This window comes from Castor canadensis, chromosome 5 (assembly GCF_047511655.1).
Source record: "Castor canadensis chromosome 5, mCasCan1.hap1v2, whole genome shotgun sequence".
NCBI lineage: Eukaryota > Metazoa > Chordata > Mammalia > Rodentia > Castoridae > Castor > Castor canadensis.
In genome coordinates this window covers 93,558,648-93,580,783 of record NC_133390.1, presented here as the reverse complement: position 1 = coordinate 93,580,783, position 22,136 = coordinate 93,558,648, and the positions used below count along the sequence as shown (strand labels likewise).

Here is a 22,136-nt window from a genome sequence, read left to right as displayed (position 1 = left end):
GTAGAATGAAGTCCAATAGTCAACAGAAACCTTAAAGCAATTTAGAGTCCTTTTGAATCTTTAAAGAAAATCCAATAAGCAATTGAAGAACAAAATCAATAAAGAGTTCTGTTTCTTTTTTGATTTGCCACAGGGTCCAAGTTTTCTGTCCGAGGCCATTTTTCCTAAATCCGCAACAAAAATTGAAGAAATGGATCCTTTTTTCAACCTTCATGAAACCATTGCCAAGGTAGGGAAGGAATACATTTGTGAACTCATGAACAGGATGGGGAAAGTCATTTTATAGTTTTGTTTTGTTTGTTTTTAATAGATGGGGGAAAGTATAATAATCATTTGAGAGAAATCTATATATTTGCATTTGCAACATATACTAGAAAGGATTTCGCTGTATTCTATTATTTTTCTAAGGGGTAAAAGTGATAAACAAATGTTCCAAAAAATTCATTCAAGATCATACTTTAATTGATGATGTGTATGAAAGAGTCATCCTCAATAAAACAATGTTTTTCTCTTCCATCTGATAGTAAGTTTGTATTATACTCTTAAATGCAACTCTATTTTAGACTAATCACAACCCAAAATGGGTCTTTGAATTACCCTGTCCAAATTTTTGTTTCAATAATTAAGATATTTGTTTGTTGAGATAAAAATGAATGCCCTAATAACAAGATGATTTTACTCTATGGAGGTGATACTTATATTTTTATAGTACTTTCTTAGGGATGAATTTATTATGTGAAGAAAATTAAGTTTTATAGTATGCAGCAAATAAATTTAATATTGCTGATGTCACACACCATCATGAATTTTTATACTTATCAGTTATTTATCTAACTCGTCAAAACCTCCCTTTCAGGAATAGACTTTGTAGAGAGTATTAGTATTGCAGTACAATTAAAATAATACATATTTATATATGCTTACTTGAAAGATTTAATCATTCTTAAATTTTAGTGAAACTTTACAGGCTTTTTTTCTCCTTTTAAAAAGTGAAGTGTAATAAAATGAACTGAGCTCAATGAGTGGCAATAGAATGATCTCAGAATACAAAGACTAGTCTTACATCCATCTCTGACATTTAAGATCTATGTGAATTTATGTTTAAGCTAAAGTAAGAGGAGTTAGAATTATATTTTACTTAAAATTCTTCTAAGTTCAGAATATTTGGATTTTAACTATGCGTTTATCATACTTTCTTTTCCAAGCTATCTTGGCTCCTTGATTTAGTTGTTAGGAGGGCCACCCTTTTTTTTGAAATAGTGTTTTGCTTTTTGACTAGGTTTGCCTGGACAGAGACCATCCTTTTTTAGGCTTCTTTCCATAGCGGGGAAGTCAGGCATAAACCAGGACTCCCAGATTTTTTTTCCATTGAGTTGGTGTCTTGTATATTTTTTGCCTGGGCTGGCTTCCAACTGTGATCCTTCTAATCTTAGCCTCCCAAGTAGCTAGGATTGCAAGCCTGAGCCACCAGTACCCAGTTCCATCCTTTGATTCCCATTATTGTTTAGATATAACAAAATAGACGTGGCCCCCAAATGTTCTTTAGTGTTCAAAATATTATATATAATATATTTATAAATAAGATCACAAAGTATTAGGGATATAGTTAATATATATTATAAGTGTTTCAGTATGTATGGATAAATATGTATGATGATTTTCATATTTGGGTTAATATAGATACATCTGGATGTATATATACATATATTCATTCAAATATTCTGGATACTTAAAGATGTAATTATTTTTAAGCAAAGAATTAGAAGACTACAGGATAATAGAATCATATTTTCTCCATTTTACCTGTTTTTCCACCAACAAGAAAAATTAAGGATTTTTATGGAAGGGACAATTAGAGAGCATGTTGACATCAGTTATGTAATAAGATGAAAGTGTCTAGCAGGTGAAATCTCTAACCAGAAAAAAGTTTTGATTTTAGCGGTACAAACACACTGATTCTCAGTAACTGAAATCTTAGACACACTTAAGAACTATAATCCCTGAGAATTTTTTGGGAAACAGGGATGGGTCAGGAAGGGAGGGACACACAGACCATAGGCTGGACTCACACCAGAGATCAGTACCTACTGTGAAACAGAAGAGCCCATTAAAGAGAAGACACAAACCTGTTCATGCATGTTCTATCTATATTTCCAAATACATTTGATCTGTAAACAGATATTTCAATGACCTTTTAAATGGATGTTGGGAATAATTCTATGCCTGTGAAAAATTACACCCTGCTTAAGGATAGTGTGATTTTGTAGAAGTAACACTTGACTTTGAATTAAAAAACCCAACTGTGTATAAATTCTTACTTATCAATTATGAGAAAGTGACAGGAAATATAAGAAATACTTTATAAGGTTATAAACTATCATTAATATTGCTGCTAAGTATTGATATTTAATATTAATCACCAAAAATTTAGTATTAGCCAATATTAAAAATTTTCAAGAAACTAGGAGCAATTGAAATTTTGAAGATATAGTTCTTATTTCTCCCCCCAAAAAGTTTATATTTGATGTAGCACCACATCACGGTCATATATTTTATATTATCTAATTAAATAAGAAAAACAATTATGCATCCCTAATACTGATGTGATACAATTGCAAATATTATTTCCAAGTAACAATTTTATATAGATGACAAGTGTTATTTTATGTCAAATTCAGTTATAATTTCTACTTTAGAAACCTAACCATTTATAATTGATGCTTTGCTAAACTTAAATAATATTTTAAAATAAACCATACTCATGTAAAGTACATGAGTCATAAGTCCTTGAAAGTAGGTCTTCAACATTGTCCTGTATTTTGTTTTTTTACAAAATTTGAAATTTTCTTGGCATTTGTCTTTTTGATATGAAGCATGTATCATAAGAAAGTAATGAATGAGGCTCAATATTGACGCCAGAAGGTATAATACATCATAGTTCCAATGACAGTTGGGTGGTGCAGTATAAAGTTGCTGAAGGGCAACATGGATGTTGAGATGTTTTTCTTATCCTTTATAATTGCCTTAAAAATAGCATTTGTTTTTTTCAAATTATCATAGAAGCCAAGCTAATTCCTGTAAAGACTACACATGAATTAAATACCAATTTAAATCCTAGCTGCTTAATACTTTAATAAGTGAGTAAAAATCACCACGGATTCATGTTTTGCAATAGACTTATTTCTCCTTCTATACCTAGGTATTTTCTAGTTATGTCTCTAAACCGTCAGCATTTAGCTCATAAATTGTTATTAATAATCTAAGCATTTCAAGTCTACTATAAGTCATGCGTGGAGCAAAACCACTTGAAATACAGAAATAATGACTACACAGAAGTTGTTTCAAATGATTAAACAAGGTAAGGAAATCATGTTAATCTAATACACTAAAACAGGTGAAAGTAATGTGGACAAAGTATGGGAGGAGCAAAAAAGAGAAAAGACAAGACCCAGGAGAGAATGGTTTATGTAATCCACAGGGAAAATATGGGAGCCAAGAAAATAGAACTTTTGCCTCTGACTAGGTGATTTGAAGAATTCACAAGACAAGTGAATGTGAGGAATTTAAGGAATTTCAACTTCATCTTAATGTCAATAATTTTTCCCTGAGAGTGGCTTAAAGATCAGGTTGTTGGTAATAGTGTGTGAAAACAATGATAGATATCTGAAAAAAAAAAACAGATTTGAGAGGCAAGTTTGGGATTAAATAGCAGGTTGTATAATGTAAGAGATGAGAAGTGAATAAAAGGTCATGGATAATTTCAATGGTTTTATCTTAAAGTCAGTATTATTGCCTATTAACTCAATTGGTTACTGGTTTGGAGACAGTGATGGACATGTGGACATTTGGAATGCTATAGGGGCTGCAGGCATACACACCAAGGAGGTGGTCAGATTTATGAATCTGGTGCTAAATAACAGCAGAGTCAAAAAATGCAGTGTTAAATACAGTAACCACTAGTCCCACATCAATTGAAATATTATTTATATTAGATCAGAATGTCAATTCCTCAATGACATTAGCCACAATTCACATGCTTAGCAAGAACATATGCAAAATGTGCTAGTGGTTACTCTGTATGGCCTCACAGGTTGTAGAAAATTTTCACCATCATTGAAGATTTAGGTGATGCTGCCCCGACACTCCTGCAGAGAAAAAAGAGCACAGGAGAGATCGAAAGACCTCTCTCAAGAAAAAAGAATATCATAAAAAGGAGGAAAGTCTCAAAACCATATTCATCCAGTCACCTGCTCACACATTGCAACTTTTGGAGAATGATTTGCATTTCTTTGTTTTCCTCCTTATTTATGCCAAATGATCAAATATTTATTATTCTGAGTAGAGGGCTTCACATGGTTTGTTAACTATTTCTGAATGCACTTTTAATAAATTTAATGTCCCGTATTTATTTAATATTTATTTTTAGGTTGAATGTAATTCATCAGCGTTTTTTGTTAAAATTCTATCCATAATAGATATCTAATTAATGATGACTATAAGTTTGTATTTAAACAAAATGAAACAAAACAAGTGACTATAACTACATTCAAAGTACTTTAAAATGAAATGTGAATATAAAGCATTTAGGGTATCAGAGGAGAGGTAATAATATATTATTAGGTTGATAATACATTTCATCTGATACCCCAAATGCTCTGTGTTGTGCATAACTGTGTCTGTATATAAATGGTACATCCAGTGAAGCAAAATAAGGACTTATATATGTGGTACCATGAAGACCAGCAAATGACCTAATTTTGTTTGTAAGCTCCCTCAAAATGTCTATTTGTTAGTCCTTTAGTTGTTTTTCCCACTTAAGAAAAAAAAAATCCTTATTTCTAATTAGTATAGGATGTGTAATATTAGTAAGTATAGAGCTTTTGAAAATATTGTTCTGTAAAAGAGTTGTATTTTTCCTTTTTTAATGTAATGTATAACCAGAATCTTTGATAAAATTATTTGGGCATTGCAATACCACAAGGAGAAATAGTAGGAACACTATGGTATTTATTCTCATTTATATGTAGAGAAATTGTCACAGTGACATTAAGTTTCAGAGGAAGGCAATATTTGCATATAGCCTAGAAACCAAGATTAGTAATTGTTATTTAGTTTGCACTACACAGTTAGATTTGCCCTTAATTTATGTGTATAAATTTTGACTCAATTTTATAGTGATGTGAAAAAAAGTTAAAGGTGTTTTTTTAATGATGAAAATCTTTTAAATAATTTTAATTTTAACTCAGGTAATATTAGTTTGATTTTGCTATTAATCAACTTTCTGAGTTATTTATAGTAGAAACATATTTATAATGGAAACAAAATTTTAGCATATTATTCTAAGGACATGACTTTCAAATCATAAATGTGGAATTGTTTAAAAATATCATTTAGAAACATGTTTGTATGAGTTATTACAATAGTCTTAAGATTCAGAAAGCATGATAATGACAACATAAATAAATCTACTACCTTTATAGCTATAGAGTAATGAGGAAGACCAAAATATAGAATGATTTAGTTTCTCTTGAGATGCCCTTCTAAACCACAGCTTTGGAAAATGTAGCTCTTAAGCTTCACATAATAAGAAAAAGAGGGAAACAGTTGTTTGAAATCAGATCTCACTATGTAGCACAGACTAGCCTGGAACTTCTGATCCACCTGCCTTGGCCTCCTTAGTGCTGAGATTACAAGCCTGCACCATCATTCCTGGCCAAATCTTTAATTTAGTTTTCCAAGTTTCAAAAGCATCCTGTACTCATGAGGTAGAGTATAGTTTTTCTAGCATTTCTCATATAGTTTTTTAAGTGCTTAGAAATCCTAACTATGACTTTTAATCTGAATGAGCAAATCTGAGTGTCTTCCATATATCTTTAATGTTGACAATTCCTTGTTTTGATAAAATATGAGTACTATATTTATGAAAGAAAGTTTAAGGATATTCTTTAATTCTGCATGTGTATATACTTGTGGTTATTGTGAAACTATTGATTTAAGATTTTTGTTTAAAAACTTCTATTTTCCCATGCTATATTAAATTGTTGGTATTAGATGCAAAATGTCTCTGTAGAGATCTATTCTCTAGGTTTTATGGACATGAACTAAACCAGAAAATATCCCAAATACATATTTTCAATGCAGAGATTGTGTGTTATAATAAAAACATTGGTTGGAGCTACTCATGGGAAATGATAGTACATTAAAATCAACTTCTTTTGTTTTGAAGAGGAAAAATTATAGGTGTATATTTTCTTCATAAATGTATAATTAAACTCAATATCTTCATTTTCTGGGATTGAAGATTGCACTGTAACCATATTTTCTCTTGCCCAGAGAGATTTGGTTTATTGTTTATCATTATACTGCACAAATATTATGGTTTCTGAAGGCATGTCTTACGCAGCAGTTTTCTTTTTTTGTCTTATTACATAAGGTGAAATATTACATAATATTAAAATGTAAAAATTTGACTCTTTTTAAATAGAAATTAATTGTCAAGGTAGATATTTTGCTTAATGCTATAGTACATTAAATATCATTGTATACAGTAGAAAGGTTGTTACTCTGTGAGCATACACTTTTACATATATATGTATATATATGTAAAGACTGATCTAAAAATGTTTTAGTAACCAAATATTAATTATGATTTGTAATATACAAGTAATGTAAATCACAATAGGAAATGTTATAACTGTAGGTACATGTAACTATGAATAATATGACTATTTTTAAAGATGAATAAATATATTTCAGTAAGTTTTCATAACTAATTCAGGAAATAGTTTTCTCAGTCTATAAAGCAATATTTTTGGTGATAATTGAATTTTGTATACTCCAAATATAAATTCATCTTGTTTTAGGGCTCTATCAAGAAATTGAAAATGACTTTTCATATTAATTTCTGCATTTCCCCTCATTTTGAAGAGGAGACTCTGTCTCTTCATACAGTTCTTTCACAGTACCATTCCCAAAGTTCTGTAGAAGTACTAAGCAGAGAGAAGAATGGTCAGTGCATATGAGATTAACCCAAGTGAGCCAGGACAAATGTCCTTTCCTTTTGTAGCATTGAAACATACTTTCTGTATAATAAAAATATTTGACAGCTCCAGGCACTGTCTACTTATTAAAAAAATGTAATATAACAAAACATATCAGAAAAATCTGAGCAGTCTTTGGGAATCTGTTATAATAAACTTTAATCTTGTCACTTAAGTGTTCTGAAGATTGTCCCCTCAACCCCCATGAATGGCTGACATAAAGGATGCCCCTAGTGTGCACATGTGAGCACACACAAACTCACTGTATGCTATGAGCTAATTAATGGTACAGATTTCAGTGTAATTACTGTCAATATTGTTCCTTGGAAAACTCTAAAAAATGTACATACATATACACATGCATATCAAAAGAAAGTACATATATGTGTGTATATATACATATAAATACATGCATTCATGCATATGCCTATAATCTTTATGACTGTCTTCTCTAGGGAACTCAAAATGCCATGCTGTATTAGTTTTTGTCTGATTGTTTGCTTAGTTTACTAAAATTTAGTCTTATATTTTCTGCTGTTGATATGATGTGGAAAAATACTCAAATTTCAGGTTTCTGTTAGCATGTAGTATAATCATCATTTAATGATAGAATTTTTTTTTGGAGAATTCACAGTGACTATTTTAGTGTAAAGCAAATATATTACTCAAACATAAATGTTTTATAATATCGTATACAATTTTAAGAACTGATCAACATTAAATTAGAGTAAACCAAACAAATTTGTGTTTAAAATTACTGATAAAAAATATTTATCTTGACTCAATTAGTATATATTTATTAATGTGTCCCTTTCATTTTATAAGATTAAGGCTTAGCATTGTATTACATTTGAAATTACACCGACTTTGTGTTATGAGAGATTCACATTTACATAGTAATACTTCTGCATTCTAAATTAAAACAGTAAAAAGAAAAGTTGTAGCCCTTATAATTACTGATTTTTAAGAAATCAAGGAAGATGGTAATCTCTCTTAAATACATTTCCATCAACAACTAAAAAAGTATATAGTAGAATTTTTTGTTTGCTATTAATAAAGACCCATGAACAATCTTGTTCAATAAAAATACAGGATTTCTATTGCCTCATGTAACTGAAAATTCCAGACATAGTTCAGAAGAAGTTCAAGTATAGCACCCCATCGCCATGTGTTTACTTTTAGTTCTGTCCTTCTTTATGTTAGAATTTTATCATCGGCATTCCTTTATAGTAGGCAAAATGATGTCAACAATTGCTGGGATAACACCTTTACATAATTTTGGGTGATCGACACAAGTGTTCTCTTGGCTTTCTCAAAGCAGTTATGACACCAACTTTAAGAAAGCTCCAGCAAAACTGACCTCCATCTTAGTGGTCTGAATTGGTTTCTGGCTTCTATTTTGAACCATTCTTTGTGCTAGGGAAATAACACTGCACACTGAATTAGGCTGGATTTATAGAAACCACTCACACTGCAGAAAAGAGATTTATGGTTCTCCTGATGGATCAAGGGCAGTCATTCTTTCTGGTGGAACTGGGTTCATCTCATTTTTAATATGTGACTGATACAAAGGAGTATGAATTACAGAGTAGCAAAAGTCTTATAAAGACAACCACCAAATCTGCTACCATTTATAGCAAATATTATTGTTCCCAAAGAAGTATTTTGGAAAATGCAAAACCAGTGGTAATAGTGAAAATATTTCTGATAACAGGTTGCTAGGTACTCTGTTAAATATAGTCATTTAACACCACTTGAAATGGAATGAGAGATGGATTTTTAAAAAAGAGAAAATAAGATACTTTTTGTATCTATAAGCTACCGTACAAAAAGTATTCATAAAATGAGTGTGGTTAACTGGTTTAGTCCCAAAACTTCACTACATTTTAATAAATGGACTTAAGAAGGGTTAAAAGTACCACATTATATTTATCAAGCAATTGTCTTTTCCTGCCCCTTGGTAGATATCTGAACACAATCATCTTGTTTACTCTGAGACTCAGAACTGTTCTCAATATATCGCCTTAGACTGCTGCTTCAAATTGATTGAATTTGACACATGAGAAACACTTATTTGCCAACCTGGTTCTAAATGCTCATCAGTTACAACCCCCTACCTTTAAGGATGTGGGTGACCCTTAGAAACTTCAAGATGTCACTGTTTTAAGAAGCCCCTACAAATGTGAGAATCTCTATAAGAACTGGTACCAATTGAAGGAGCTAAAAAATGACTTTCTGTGTAGTAATGTTCTTTTGAAATACAGGACATTGTTAAAAATACAAAAACATTTTAAGACACAATATCTTCCTGCTGTTAAAGGGCTAATATGCTTGTCAATGTTAGAAATGTAGCAGGATAATTAAATGTCCATTCCATTGCTTACCAAAGGTCTTTAAGTTTAAAAGGTTTGTTTATGGAATAAGTTATAATTCACCTATACTTATTTGTCCATTTTGACAATGATCCAGGTTTTAACCAGTAATCTGTAACTGCCAATACAATGAAATAAGTATATTTGAAACACTATGCACTGTATCCTCCATCTTAGTTGTTAGCATTTTTCCTGCACCAATGTGGCTTCTCCTATCCCAGTCTGAGATGTTTGTATTTGATATATGGCATCGTTCTCGTTGATTGGTCTATCAAATAAGTGTCAAATTTCTGATTCCTCTATAGTTTATAGGAGCTTCTATGTGTCCATAGCTTTCTGCTATAACAAAATACCTGAGATCAACTTATTGAAAGGAAAGGTTTATGTTGGCCCCCAGTTTTGGAAGTTCTAGTACATGACCAGTTGATCCCTTTGCTTTTGAACCTGTGGTAAGGCAGTATATCATGGAATGAACACTTGGCAGAACAAAAGCATCTTACTCATGTCTAAGAACAAGAGAAACAAAGGATCCTACAGTTTTTTGAGCAGGAATCAGAAGATCTTTCACTAGGCACAACCTCTTAAAAGTTCCACTGTCTCCTAATAGGACCATGGACTGGGGTCCAGCATTTTAACACATGAGATTTTGGGGGATATACAAATCCAAACAATAGCATTTTGTGAAGCCTAAAGTTATTTTTACCACATATGGTTCAAAACAAGGATACATACTTTAAACTTAGCAGTTGACTATATACTTTTGGTTAGGTACTTGAATATTAGTAAGGGTGATTGTTATTAATTTACAAATCAAATTATCAGAGATATATACTTAGGGACCTATAGTAATATTATATTAGTTAATATTTGTTTCAGTTGTCAACAGAATGGAGGAAAGGATAAGAGAAATATGTAGCATTTGAAATAATTAGAAGAGGGCAATACATAACAGTTAAGAAATGATGGAAAGGGTGAATTCAACTATGATATATTGTAAGAACTTTTAAAATGTCACTCTGTACTCCCAGTACAGCAATAATAAAGTGAAATAAAAATACATGGCAAACATTAAAAAACATTTGTAAAATACATAAATGAAGAAGACATTAGAACAATTTGGCTGTGGTTATTACTTCGAATCATAAGAAATTTTATCTAAATACAGTAAATTAAACATTAGTTACAATTCCTGATGACAATTAATATATACACCCTAGAGACATTTACCTGATTCAAGTAAATTATTTTTCAGGGCAATGGAAAGAAAAGAGGGAGTCTGTGATTCCTTTTTACCTTTTTTATCCACTATTTCCTTAGCAAAAATCCAGAAAGAAAACTGAGACTTTCTTACTGAAATGGTTCACTATTTCACTTTAGTCTTTCAGAAATCATAAGGAAAATCAAACTGCCACATCTGGAAGATTTCTTAATGTCAGTGAGTTAGTTATGAAATTGAGCTATTTGGCTCCAACTTTTCTCTAGAAAATATGGTCATTGTGCCTAGACTTTGTGTCTTGTTTTTAATTGTTGCCACAAAGTGGCTTATTCTCTCAATTGGCAGCACGAATTACCCAGGCACAGCTTTTCTAGGTAGTAGATACTGAGATCCAAGTGCATGAACTTTTATATAGCTATTATAACTAAATTCAAAATAGTCTAATTTGAAAACAAATTAAATAATTATATTCAAGAAAGCTACACAGATTAAAATACATATTTGAAGAATTTGAATCAATATGAGAATCTGGGCATATATTTGCTATGATACTCTGTAACATTTATGCAGCTTTATAGAAAACTGTAGTTCTTCTATGTACCTTGTTTCTTCTAAGAGGTTATAGTTTCTTGACAGAAATTTATCCATACTAGTCCATCCTTTTATGTGCTATAATACCTAGTGGTGACTTCCAGTGATCATTAATAACTTGATACATGTTTTACTAAATAACTAGAATATCTTTTTCTTTGAAGACCTCCTTTTCAGCAGGCATTTGTCCCTATGTCAGCTATAGCATAAACCATCATGAACGCTTTCTGCTCACAGAAGCTTTTCTAAAAGAGTTACTCTTAAATGTGATCTATTTTTAAATATGCAGAGAACGGTGAACATTTTTGTGGTTGATAAACTCAATTATTTAGTCTTTCTTTTTCTTTTTTGGATAAGATTTAACTTCTTGGATATTTTAAGTCTTCTCCATTAAAGATCTTGATTATGCATATTTTCTGAGGCTCATGTGGAAGTCTTAAAACTCCCTGGTTTGGAAGAGTAAAACTAAGGAAGATCAAGTAATTGTTGTGTCTACTCACAGTGACTGGTAATCCTGGATGATTCAGAACAGTGATCACCCAAAGTAAATGGGGTGTGAAGGCAGATGGAAATGCCTGAATGGATACACCAAAGGACTGAGGACATGAGACCAAGCAGTAAATGCATGAACACAAGTCATTGAGAATCTTAGGAAGCAGAGATACTTCAGAATAGAAAAAAAATTGTAATTTTATGTCAGATAACTTGAAGAAATAATAAAATCACTCTAAAACAGAGAAAGAAGTTATTGCATTTTTGTAACAATCTGTTGACCCTTTATTGAACTTGCTTCAGTCACATTTGGTCTTTCTGTCTAGTAGGACTATCTTTCATCCAGATGACCAATACATGCAAAATAGAGAATGACCCATGGGTTGCTGTAAGAAAAAAGGCCACAAATGATGTAGAGAAGTGATATAAGCATGAGAGAAAATACCAGTTGCATTAATTTATTAACATACTTCATTGTGAAGAAATGAAACTATTAGGTTTTTCCCTGCCTCAGTCTAAAAATTTAAATGAGTAGAAATGAATTAATATTTGTTGATTACACATGTGTTCCCATTTTGATCTCTTAGTAAGGCTAAAAAGAAAATATTAGTATTGTTATTCAGAGAGGAAAACTGAGTTTTGAAGAGATTATCATGTTTAATTAATAATGAAGTAATGCTCAACAAGATGTGCATATGTTTTTTGATATCACAAAATGTGAAATACAGGACAATTACAATATGATCTAATTATCATCACCATAAGGGAAGTGTAGGAGGCTTTGGTGTTGCAAAGGGTGTAAAGCAAGAACACAAAGCCAATGCTTAGATGTTTCATCAAGGTGGTCATTTTAATAAGCAATGCCTTTTCTCAATTCCATGCAACCAATGAAGAAGTCTTATGAAAGTCAGGGAAAGAAAGAGGGATGTGTTGGTCCACGGCTTCGTACTTCATCTGTCAAAGCTCCTACCCAGGCCCTCTCTGACTTCATCTTCCTCTTCTCTCTGTTCACGCATTTGCTCTAACCCCTGTGAATGCCACTGTTCTTCAGACATAGATTTCTTCCTCCTCATGCTAGCTTTCTCTACAGAAGTATCCTCTTTTTAAAATAAATAGTTTTAGTCAGCATACATTAATAATGTAACAGGGTTTCATTGTGATAATTCCATACATGCATGCAAGTGTACATTGAACAAGTTCACCCTCTCCATTATATTAACATTCTCCCTTCCCTCTTCCCCTTTTTCAAACAGCGCTTGGTGGTTTTCATTATGCTCTCTACACATACATATTAATGTGTATACATGTATATATGTGCTTGTATTTACATATATGTGTGTGTGTGTGTGTGTGTAGCATAATTTGATGCTCTTCATCCCTCAGTATCCTTTTTTAATACACATGTGGCTCATTCCCAGGATTTCTTCATGTTTCCATTTGATGTTACCTTTTCTCTGATGCCATTCCTGGGGCACAACAAAATGCAGCATTTCCCTCATACCTACTTTCTCACCCAGCTCTTTCTTCAAGTCTCTTGTCATGCCTGATTTATAAAATTATTTTATTCTTTTTCTTTCTTCCTCCCTCTCTTCCTACCTTTGCCCTCAGTTCTTACCTTTTTTTACTCTTTTTCTTTTACTATTAATAATAATAATCTTTTCTCCACTACACTATACATCTTTTCAGACTTCAGAGACTAGGTCTGTTTCACTTCTTTCTTTAGCTCCAGAGGCTAACGCATAACTGGTGCTCAAAAATAATTTGTTTTATAAAATACTAAAAAGCAATTTACAACATAAAATGGGAATAAACTAAAACACAGTTAGTCTTCCTTTCTGTGCAAGTCTTCTTATCACTACCATAGTGACTTACTCAGCCATTTCACTTGATGGTAGGCATCTCCTCTTCAGTTTCACATTTGTCTTCTCAGATTATAAGCATATATATTCTGATTAGAAACCCCATAGACACTTTTCCCAGGCTAGATCCTTCCTGCTTATATCTATTTTGTAGATTATTAATTATTACAAATTAATTTTATGAGAAAATGTGAAAATAAGTGTTTCCACAAAAAAATCTAAGTCAAACATGAAAGTATAATTATTTTTCATGATTCAAATGCTAGTTTTATGGATTACTAGTACATACCATTAAAATGACACAAAATTTTACATTTCACTTTTTCATTGTGAAGTGTATCATATTAACTGCAGTACAGCTTAAGAAACAGAACAATCACAGTCCCCTAACAGACTCCAGGTGTCTCTTCTCAATCACAATTTCAAATCTTCTAGAAGAGGTAATTACTCTATTAAATTGAAAGTTATTTCTTGCATTTCTTATTTCTCCCCTATATGCATCTGGTAACAATATATTATTTAGGCCATCCTATTTAAAAATTTCTGAAGAGAATTATAGGATATTTATTCTTTTGTAACTTGGTTCTTTGATCTGTGAGGCTTGTGTACATAAAACTTTAAGAAGATTTTTTTTTAGTAGAAGATTTTGAAATAATGCTTTTTATTGATTACTCAAGATATGCACAGAAGAACTGAAGAAGACTGACCACCAGGTAGAACCTGGAGACTAAAAAAGTCTCAAAACTTAATATCTCAGTTTTATAAGTTTTTCTATAAATACATATACCCAAGATATTCCCTACCCCAGACCTTTATAAAACTGTTTTGGGATGATCAGAGGAGAGCAGCCCTACTCAGAAGAGCATACCTGTGAAATGTTTGCTGGTATACATTTGAAAAGTGATTTAAGTACATATTTCAAGCAGGGGGAGTGACAACAGTAAATCAGATATACACATGAGAAGAAAGTCAAATATATATTTTGAAACCAAGAGAAAAAGAATAAACAAGATAATGCAGTCTGCCACCCCCGCCCCCAAGCACATACATCCTTTGGCAGTACTGGGATTTGAAGTAGGGCATTGCACTTCCATAGCAGGCACTTTACCACTTGAATCATGCCCCCAGTCCTTTTTACTTTAATTGTTTTTCCAACAGAGTCATGCATTTTTTGCCTGAGCCAGACAGGACTGTGATGCTCCTATTTATGTTTTCCAAGTAGTTAAGATGACAGGCACATGCTACCATGTCCAGCTGTTGGTGAGATGGGGTCTTGCTTTTTGTCATAGCTGACCTTGAACTGTGATCCTCTTGATCTCTGCCTCCTAAATAGATGGGATTACAGAGGTGAATCACCACTGTGTCTGACCAATAATGCATCTGTCTAAAAGGAAATCCATATTCATATTTGGAAAGAAAAAGTCTCAGTATTAAGAAAACAAAGGTGTATTTGACTTTGAAGAATCAGGATTAAAGATATGTATTAACTAGAATTGAGGTTTTAAAATCATATCATCAACATTGATTGATAATGAAGAAAGGACTGTTTTTACTTCTTCATCATCCAGTGTTGGTAGGTGTGACAACACCAATTTATTTTCATTACTATAAAGCATCCTTTTGCATAAACATATCAAAGTGTGTTTACTGCTCTAGTATTGATGGGTATTTGGATTCTTTCCAACATCTATTAAGAATATTTTTGTACATGTTTCTAGTACAAGAGTTTCTCTATGCTATATATTCTAGAATGGAGTTAATTCTTCTTAAGGAATGAATGTCTTTCAACTTTTTTCTTTTCTCAGTACTGGAGTTTGAACTCAGGGCCTCACACTTGCTAGACAAGCATTCTACCCACTTGAGTGACTCCACCAGCAGAATGAATGTCTTTAACATTACCAGATAATGCTAAATTGCTAGCATAGTTGGATATCAACTCCCCCCAAACCATTAGAATAACCTACTGATCAAGCAGAATTTAGTACCACTAATCCAAAGGGAAATGCTACTCTGGCTAAAACTCAACAGGATATTGGGAAGATTTATAGGGAACTTGGGTATCTGGGTTTTAAGTTTTATAGTGAATGTTTTAACTTAGAGAAACTACTGCTAATAGGAAAATTTCATGACAATATTTTTAAATTGTTGGATATGGTGAAAGGAGATTTGAGCTGTTTGTTTAAGTGAGCAATAAAAGTATTGTGTTGAAAGAAGTGATTGCACAGAAGGTACTTACCTAGGCATATTCACTTATAGAAATTTTTTGAAGCAAATGATGAACTTGTTTGTTGACTTAAAACTTTATCTTCATAAGCAAGAACCTCATGGAATAAATGTTATGACACAGGTGGTCTTATTTGTTAGTGCTGATAGTTAAACTAAGAGGATACATGTAATCTCAATTCTTGAAACCATAATTCTCTTTGATCTGCTCTTTTATTTTGTTTTTCTCTTTCGTTTTGCTGACCTGATACATGTACATGTAATTGTTGTTAAGTTATATATCTTTCTCTGGTGGTTAATGAAGTTAGGTGGCTTTATATATGTGATTTGGCAATTTGGGGAATGTTTGTATGTATGTATTCTAAGTATCTGCTAACATTATTATGAATATTTAAATTAGATTGTTTGTCTTTTTTATTGATCCATAGGTGATTATTATATATTCTGGCTATAGCAGTTATTGTCGGTTGCATGGATTGTGAAAATATCTTTCCCCCAGATGTTAACTTTTATGCACACTCTACTTGTATTTTTGGATGAACAGTTAATTTTTCATATCAGGGTAATCTAGTTTACTATCTCTTGCTTTATATTTAGTGCTTTTAGGGATTTAAATTCTTACCTACTCTGAAAAAATATCAACATATCTTATAAATCTAAATTATTTTCTTTTAGTATTTAAATATTTAATCTAGGATGATGATGATGACTAAATGATTAAGGGCATTTATCTACCTTTTTCAACCTTTTGAATTGATCATTTTATCATTCATCAGTGACTGTGCGATAAAGCTCCAGTATGTATCCATTATATATCATTATATATATTGTGGTACTGTAACATTAAAAAAGTTCTTGTAATATATTTTAGTTAAATTCTCCTTTATCCTCCCTCCCACCATTCTTAGAATAGATTCAATATGTCTCTTTTTCCATTTTCATACATGAGTACATATTTCTACTACATTCACCCTCCTTCACTCTTTCTTTATATCCTACCCCTCCCACTGGTACCAACTCCTACACAGGACCTGTTTTACCTTACTTTCCTCCATTTTTGAAAAAAAGGCCTTTGTTTTTTTAAGATACCTACTGTCTAAACTGCTCCCTGTATGTACAATTCAGTTTAGCCACCAATTGCCTTGTTATATCCTTACTAGGTTCTGTTTGAGATAAGAAAACAAACAAAAAACTGCTGGATTAGAATTAGCAATGCCTAATTTGTGTCCACAAGCTGTATCAGAGTAGAAGAGACATCAAGCAACCCAATAAATAGCAAAGTGATTGTGTTGCTTGTGAAGGTGTGTAGTAGCATTTTTTCAGTTTCTCTGCTGGATTCGATGTGCTGATCTAGAAAATCTATTTTTCTTATTTATAGAAGGGAGCTATACCCAGGCCTCATTGACAAAGCAGGTGAGGAGCATCCATACAGGCTCTTGTACTCTTTTCACCTAAATATTGCATACTTACTAGTGCTCTGCTATATGGGCCCAAATATAGGGTTAGAGTCATTCATCTTCTGCTGGAATTTGCTGTTCAGAGCCATAAACTTCCCATTTTTTTAGCATCAGCTAGACCAGTAGGAATGGACTAGGACCTTGCCTCCCACTGATGATAATACCTCAGACATTGGCTGGTTATGCCAACTGCCTATTTCTTATTGCCGGAGTTGTTTTGACTTTTAACTAAGTGCAAGTCTGTAGATTCTTTCCTCTCTTATCCTAGAAAATGAAAAATAATGCTTTTAATATTGTTTCTAGAATTTTAAAGTAAAAATGATGGTACTATCCAAAATTCTTTTTGTTTCTGTACCCTCCCCTTAGGGTACCTGCTTTTCATTCTTGTCCTTCATTGTGTAGGTGTTTGTTCATTGGTCAGAGGGGTATTTGCCTTGGTATTATACCAGTACATGCATTGTGCTTAAGTCAATGTAACCCCCCTCTATTGTACTTCCTTGTCCTTTTTCTCTTATTGTGTGTTATTTAACAGTTTTCAGTATGTTTCCTTGTGTCTTTTTCCGACACAAATGTGATATATTTCATTATTATTCACTATCTTTCTCTCCTCTTTTTCCTCCCCCTTTGTTCTTCTCTACCAGTCTTACTTTTGGATACATGTTCTGTATATATTTCTATGAATGTATAATAGTGCCTGTATTGGAATGGGCCTTTATCCAAAATGAGAGAGCAAATATGTGGCTTTTGGCCTTCTGAACCTGAATAAGTTCACTTAAGATGATGTTCTCCGGTTCTATCCATTTGCCTAAAAATGACAAAATTTCATTCTTATTTTTGGCTTAATTCCATTGTATGTAAATACCACAGCAAAATTTGGTTCTTTGAAAAAATAAACAAGATTAAGAAGCCATTGGCAAATATGACTAAAATGAGGAGAAAAAGACCCAAAGAAGTAAAATCAGAAACAGAAAAGGGGAGATAAAAACAAACATCAAGGAAATACAGAGAATCATCAGAGACTACTTTGAGAATTTATATTCCAATTAATTGGAAAATCTTGAAGAAATGGACAAATTTCTAGATACTTATGACCATTCAAAACTGTTAACCACTAAACAGATCTATAACATGTAATAAAATTGAAGCAGCAATAGAAAGTCTCCCAAAGAGAAAAGTCCAGGACCTGACAGATTCTCTGCTAAATTCTACCAGACCTTTAAAGAACTAATACCAACACTCCTTAACCTTAGCTCCTTAACTCCTTCCATGAAATAAAAAGAGAAGGACTGCCTAACTCATTCTATGAAGCCAGTATTACACTCATCCCAAAACCAAACAAAGGCACATCCGAAAAGGAGAACTACAGGCTAATTTCTTTAATGAACATTGATGCAAAAATCCTCAAGAAAATAATGGCAAACCAAATACAACAATGTATCAGAAAAATCATTCACCATGACCAAGTTGGCTTCATCCCAGTGATGCAGGGATGGTTTAACATATACAAGTCAATAAATATAATACAGCACACTAACAGAAGCAAAGACAAAAACCACTTGATCATTTCAATAGATGCTGAAAAAGCCTTTGATAAGATTCAACACCATCTCATGATAAAAGCGCTATGAAAACTAGGAATAGAAGAAACTACCTCAACATTATAAAGGTTATATATAACAAACCTCTAGCCAACATCATACTTAATGGAGAAAAACTGAAACCATTTCCCATAAAGACAGGAACAAGCCAAGGAGAACCACTCTCCCCACTCCTATTTAACATAGTCCTGGAATTCCTAGCTGGAGCAATAAGACAAAGAGAAGAAATAAAAGGATACAAGTAGGTAAGAAATAGTCAAAATATCCCTATTTGCAGACAACATGATCCTATAACTCAAAGACCCAAAAAACTCCACAAAAAAACTCCTAGACACCATAAACAGATTCAACAATATAGCAGTATACAAAATCAACTTACAAAAATCAGTAGCCTTTCTATACACCAACAATTAATAAGTTGAGAAAGAATATAGGAGAACAATTCCAGTTACAATAGCCTCAAAAAAAAAATACCTAAAATAAACTTAAGAAAGGATGTAAATGCACTCTACAAGGAGAACTACAAACCACTGAAGAAAGAGATCAGAGACTACAGAAGGTGGAAAGATCTCCCATGCTCATGGATTGGCAGAAGCAATAGAGGAAAAATGGCTATACTACCAAAAGAATTCTACAAGTTCAACGCAATTCCCATCAAAATCACATTCATCACAGAGATTGAAAAATCTACTTTAAAGTTCATTTAGAAATACAAAGGACCACTAATAATCAAATCAATACTGAGCAAAAATAGTAATGCTGGAGGCATAACAGCACCCAACTTCAAACTATACTACAGAGCCATAGCAATAAAAACAGCATGGTACTGTCACAAAAACAGATATGAAGACCAGTGGAACAGAATAGGGAACCCGGATATGAATCCACACAGCAACACCTACTTTAATTTTGACAAAGGCACCAAAACCATACCATGGAGAAAAGACAGCATCTTTAACAAATGTTGCTGGGAAAAGTGGTTATTTTCTTGAAGAAAACTGAAACTGGATCCATATTTATCACCCTGCACTAGTATCAACTCAAAGTGAATTAAGGACCTTAATATCAGACCTAAAACCTTGCAGTTAGTATGGGAAAGAGCAGAGAATACTCTGGAAGCAATAGGTATAGACAAGGACTTCCTCAGTAAAATTCTAACAGCCCAGCAACTAAGAGAAAGGATGGATAAGTGGGACTACATGAGATTAAAAAGCTTCTGTACAACAAAAGAAATGGTTTCTAAATTGAAGAGACCACTCACAGAATGGGAGAAAACATTTGCTAGCTCTACGTCAAAGAACTGATATCCAGATTATACACGGAGCTCAAAAAACTAAACTCTCCCCCAAATCAATGAACCAATAAAGAAGTGGGGAACTGAACTAAACAGAACTTTTTCAAGGGAAGAAGCCCAAATGGCCCAAAAACACATAAAAAATGTTCACTATCCCTGGCCATTTAGGAAATACAAAACAAAATCACACTAAGATTCTACTTCACTCCTGTTAGAATAGCTATCATCAAGAACACCACCTATTGGTGAGGATGAGGGGAAAAAGGAACCCTCATACACTGCTGGTGGGAATGTAAGCTAGTACAACCACTTTGGAGAACAATATGGAGGCTTCTTAAAAAACTAAACATAGATCTGCCATATGATCCAGCAATACCATTCCTAGGGCTACAACCGAAGGAATGTGATTCAGGTTACTCCACAGGTATCTGCACACCCATGTTTATTGCAACACTATTCACAATAACCAAGTTATGGAAACAGCCAAGATGCCCCACTACCAACAAATGGAGCCACAAAGAAGAATGAAATTTTGTCATTTGCAAATAAGTAGATGGAACTGGAGAACAACATCTTAAGCTAAGTTAGCCAGGCTCACAAGGCCAAAAATCATATGTTCTTCCTCATCTGGAGATTATAGACCTAAAACAAATGCAATAATATTATTGGACATGGGTCACACACTAAGGGGAGAACATCTATGGGAGGAATAGGGAAAGGGAACGGAACCTAAAACTTGAATATGGTTGATGTGTTCACTGTAGAGAAGCGAATATAGTAATCTTAAACTGGCAGAGGCCACTATGGGAAGAAGATTAAGAAGTAGTAAAGATGTCTGGTAGAGATGAACCAATTCAGGTTATAATACACATGTGCATGGAAGCAAGGCTAGAAATCTCTCTGTATAGCTATCTTTATCTCAAATTAGTAAAACCCTATGTCTTTCTTATTATCTCTTATGTTTCTCTTCAGCAAAATCAGAGAACAAGAAGGTAGAATGGTGGGGAAAGGGGGTGGCCCAAATAATGTACACACATGTAAGTAAATGTAAAAATAATAAAATAAAATAAAAAAGAATAAAAATTATTTTGTTAGCATATATTAGTTATAAAGGAAAGATTTCATTGTGACATTTCTGTATATGTTTACACTGGGCCTTAGTTAGGTTCGCCCTCACCATCTCTCTCCTTGTTTCTCCTCCCCCTGCTTAAAACAATTACAACAGGTTTCATTGTTCTATTACATATAAGTACATAAAATACATCAACTATATTCACTCTTCTTATCCCCTCTATTCACCTTCTCCCTCCCACAAATCCCTGCCCCCTCAACCTCTCAAACCCTGTTTTACAATCCTGTCCTTTTCTTTTTTGGTGAGACTGGGGTTTGATCTCAGGGTTTTGCACTTGCAAACAGGCTCTCTACCACTTGAGTCATACCTCCTGTCCATTTTGCTCTGGTCATTTTGGAGATGTGGGTCTCGTGAACTTTTTGCCCAGACTGAATATGAACTGTGACCCTACAAATCTCAGCCTCCCAAATAACTAGGATTATAGGTGTGAGGCACCTGTGCTTGTCCTGTCCTTATTTTTAAGTCTGTATTCATTGTTTAAAGGGATTTTGTGATGGCATTTCAGCTGTAAACATACTTTACTTTAATCAGATCTATTAGAAAAATCTTTATGAAACACATTCCGAGTGCTGGACCCTCTGTTCATTGCAGAGGATATATCAATAAACAAAAGAAGAGTAATTAATTGTCTTCATGGATCTAAAAGTCTACTGGAATAGATATCACAAAAATATATGTATAACTACAAACCTCACTAAGGCACTGATGAAAAGTATAGAAGCATCAGGACATGTAGGGTTGTGAGGAGTTCTATGTAGTCTGGTGTATCTGGGAATAGTTCTTACAAAAGTGTTTTTGAAGTTTTGATCTAATGTGTATGCAAGAATTTTCTAGTCCATTGTACCCCACATAGCACAATAAA

General features: G+C 33.0%; 1 protein-coding gene across 1 annotated transcript in view; it reads left to right on the top strand.

The window, feature by feature from the left end:
- Naaladl2 (N-acetylated alpha-linked acidic dipeptidase like 2) overlaps nt 1-22,136 on the top strand; it is an 807,008-nt gene that overhangs the window by 639,798 nt on the left and 145,074 nt on the right. The window contains exon 11 of the mRNA XM_074073742.1: nt 134-229. Within this exon, the coding sequence (XP_073929843.1) occupies nt 134-229 (96 nt within the window). The remainder of the gene's footprint in view (nt 1-133; nt 230-22,136) is intronic.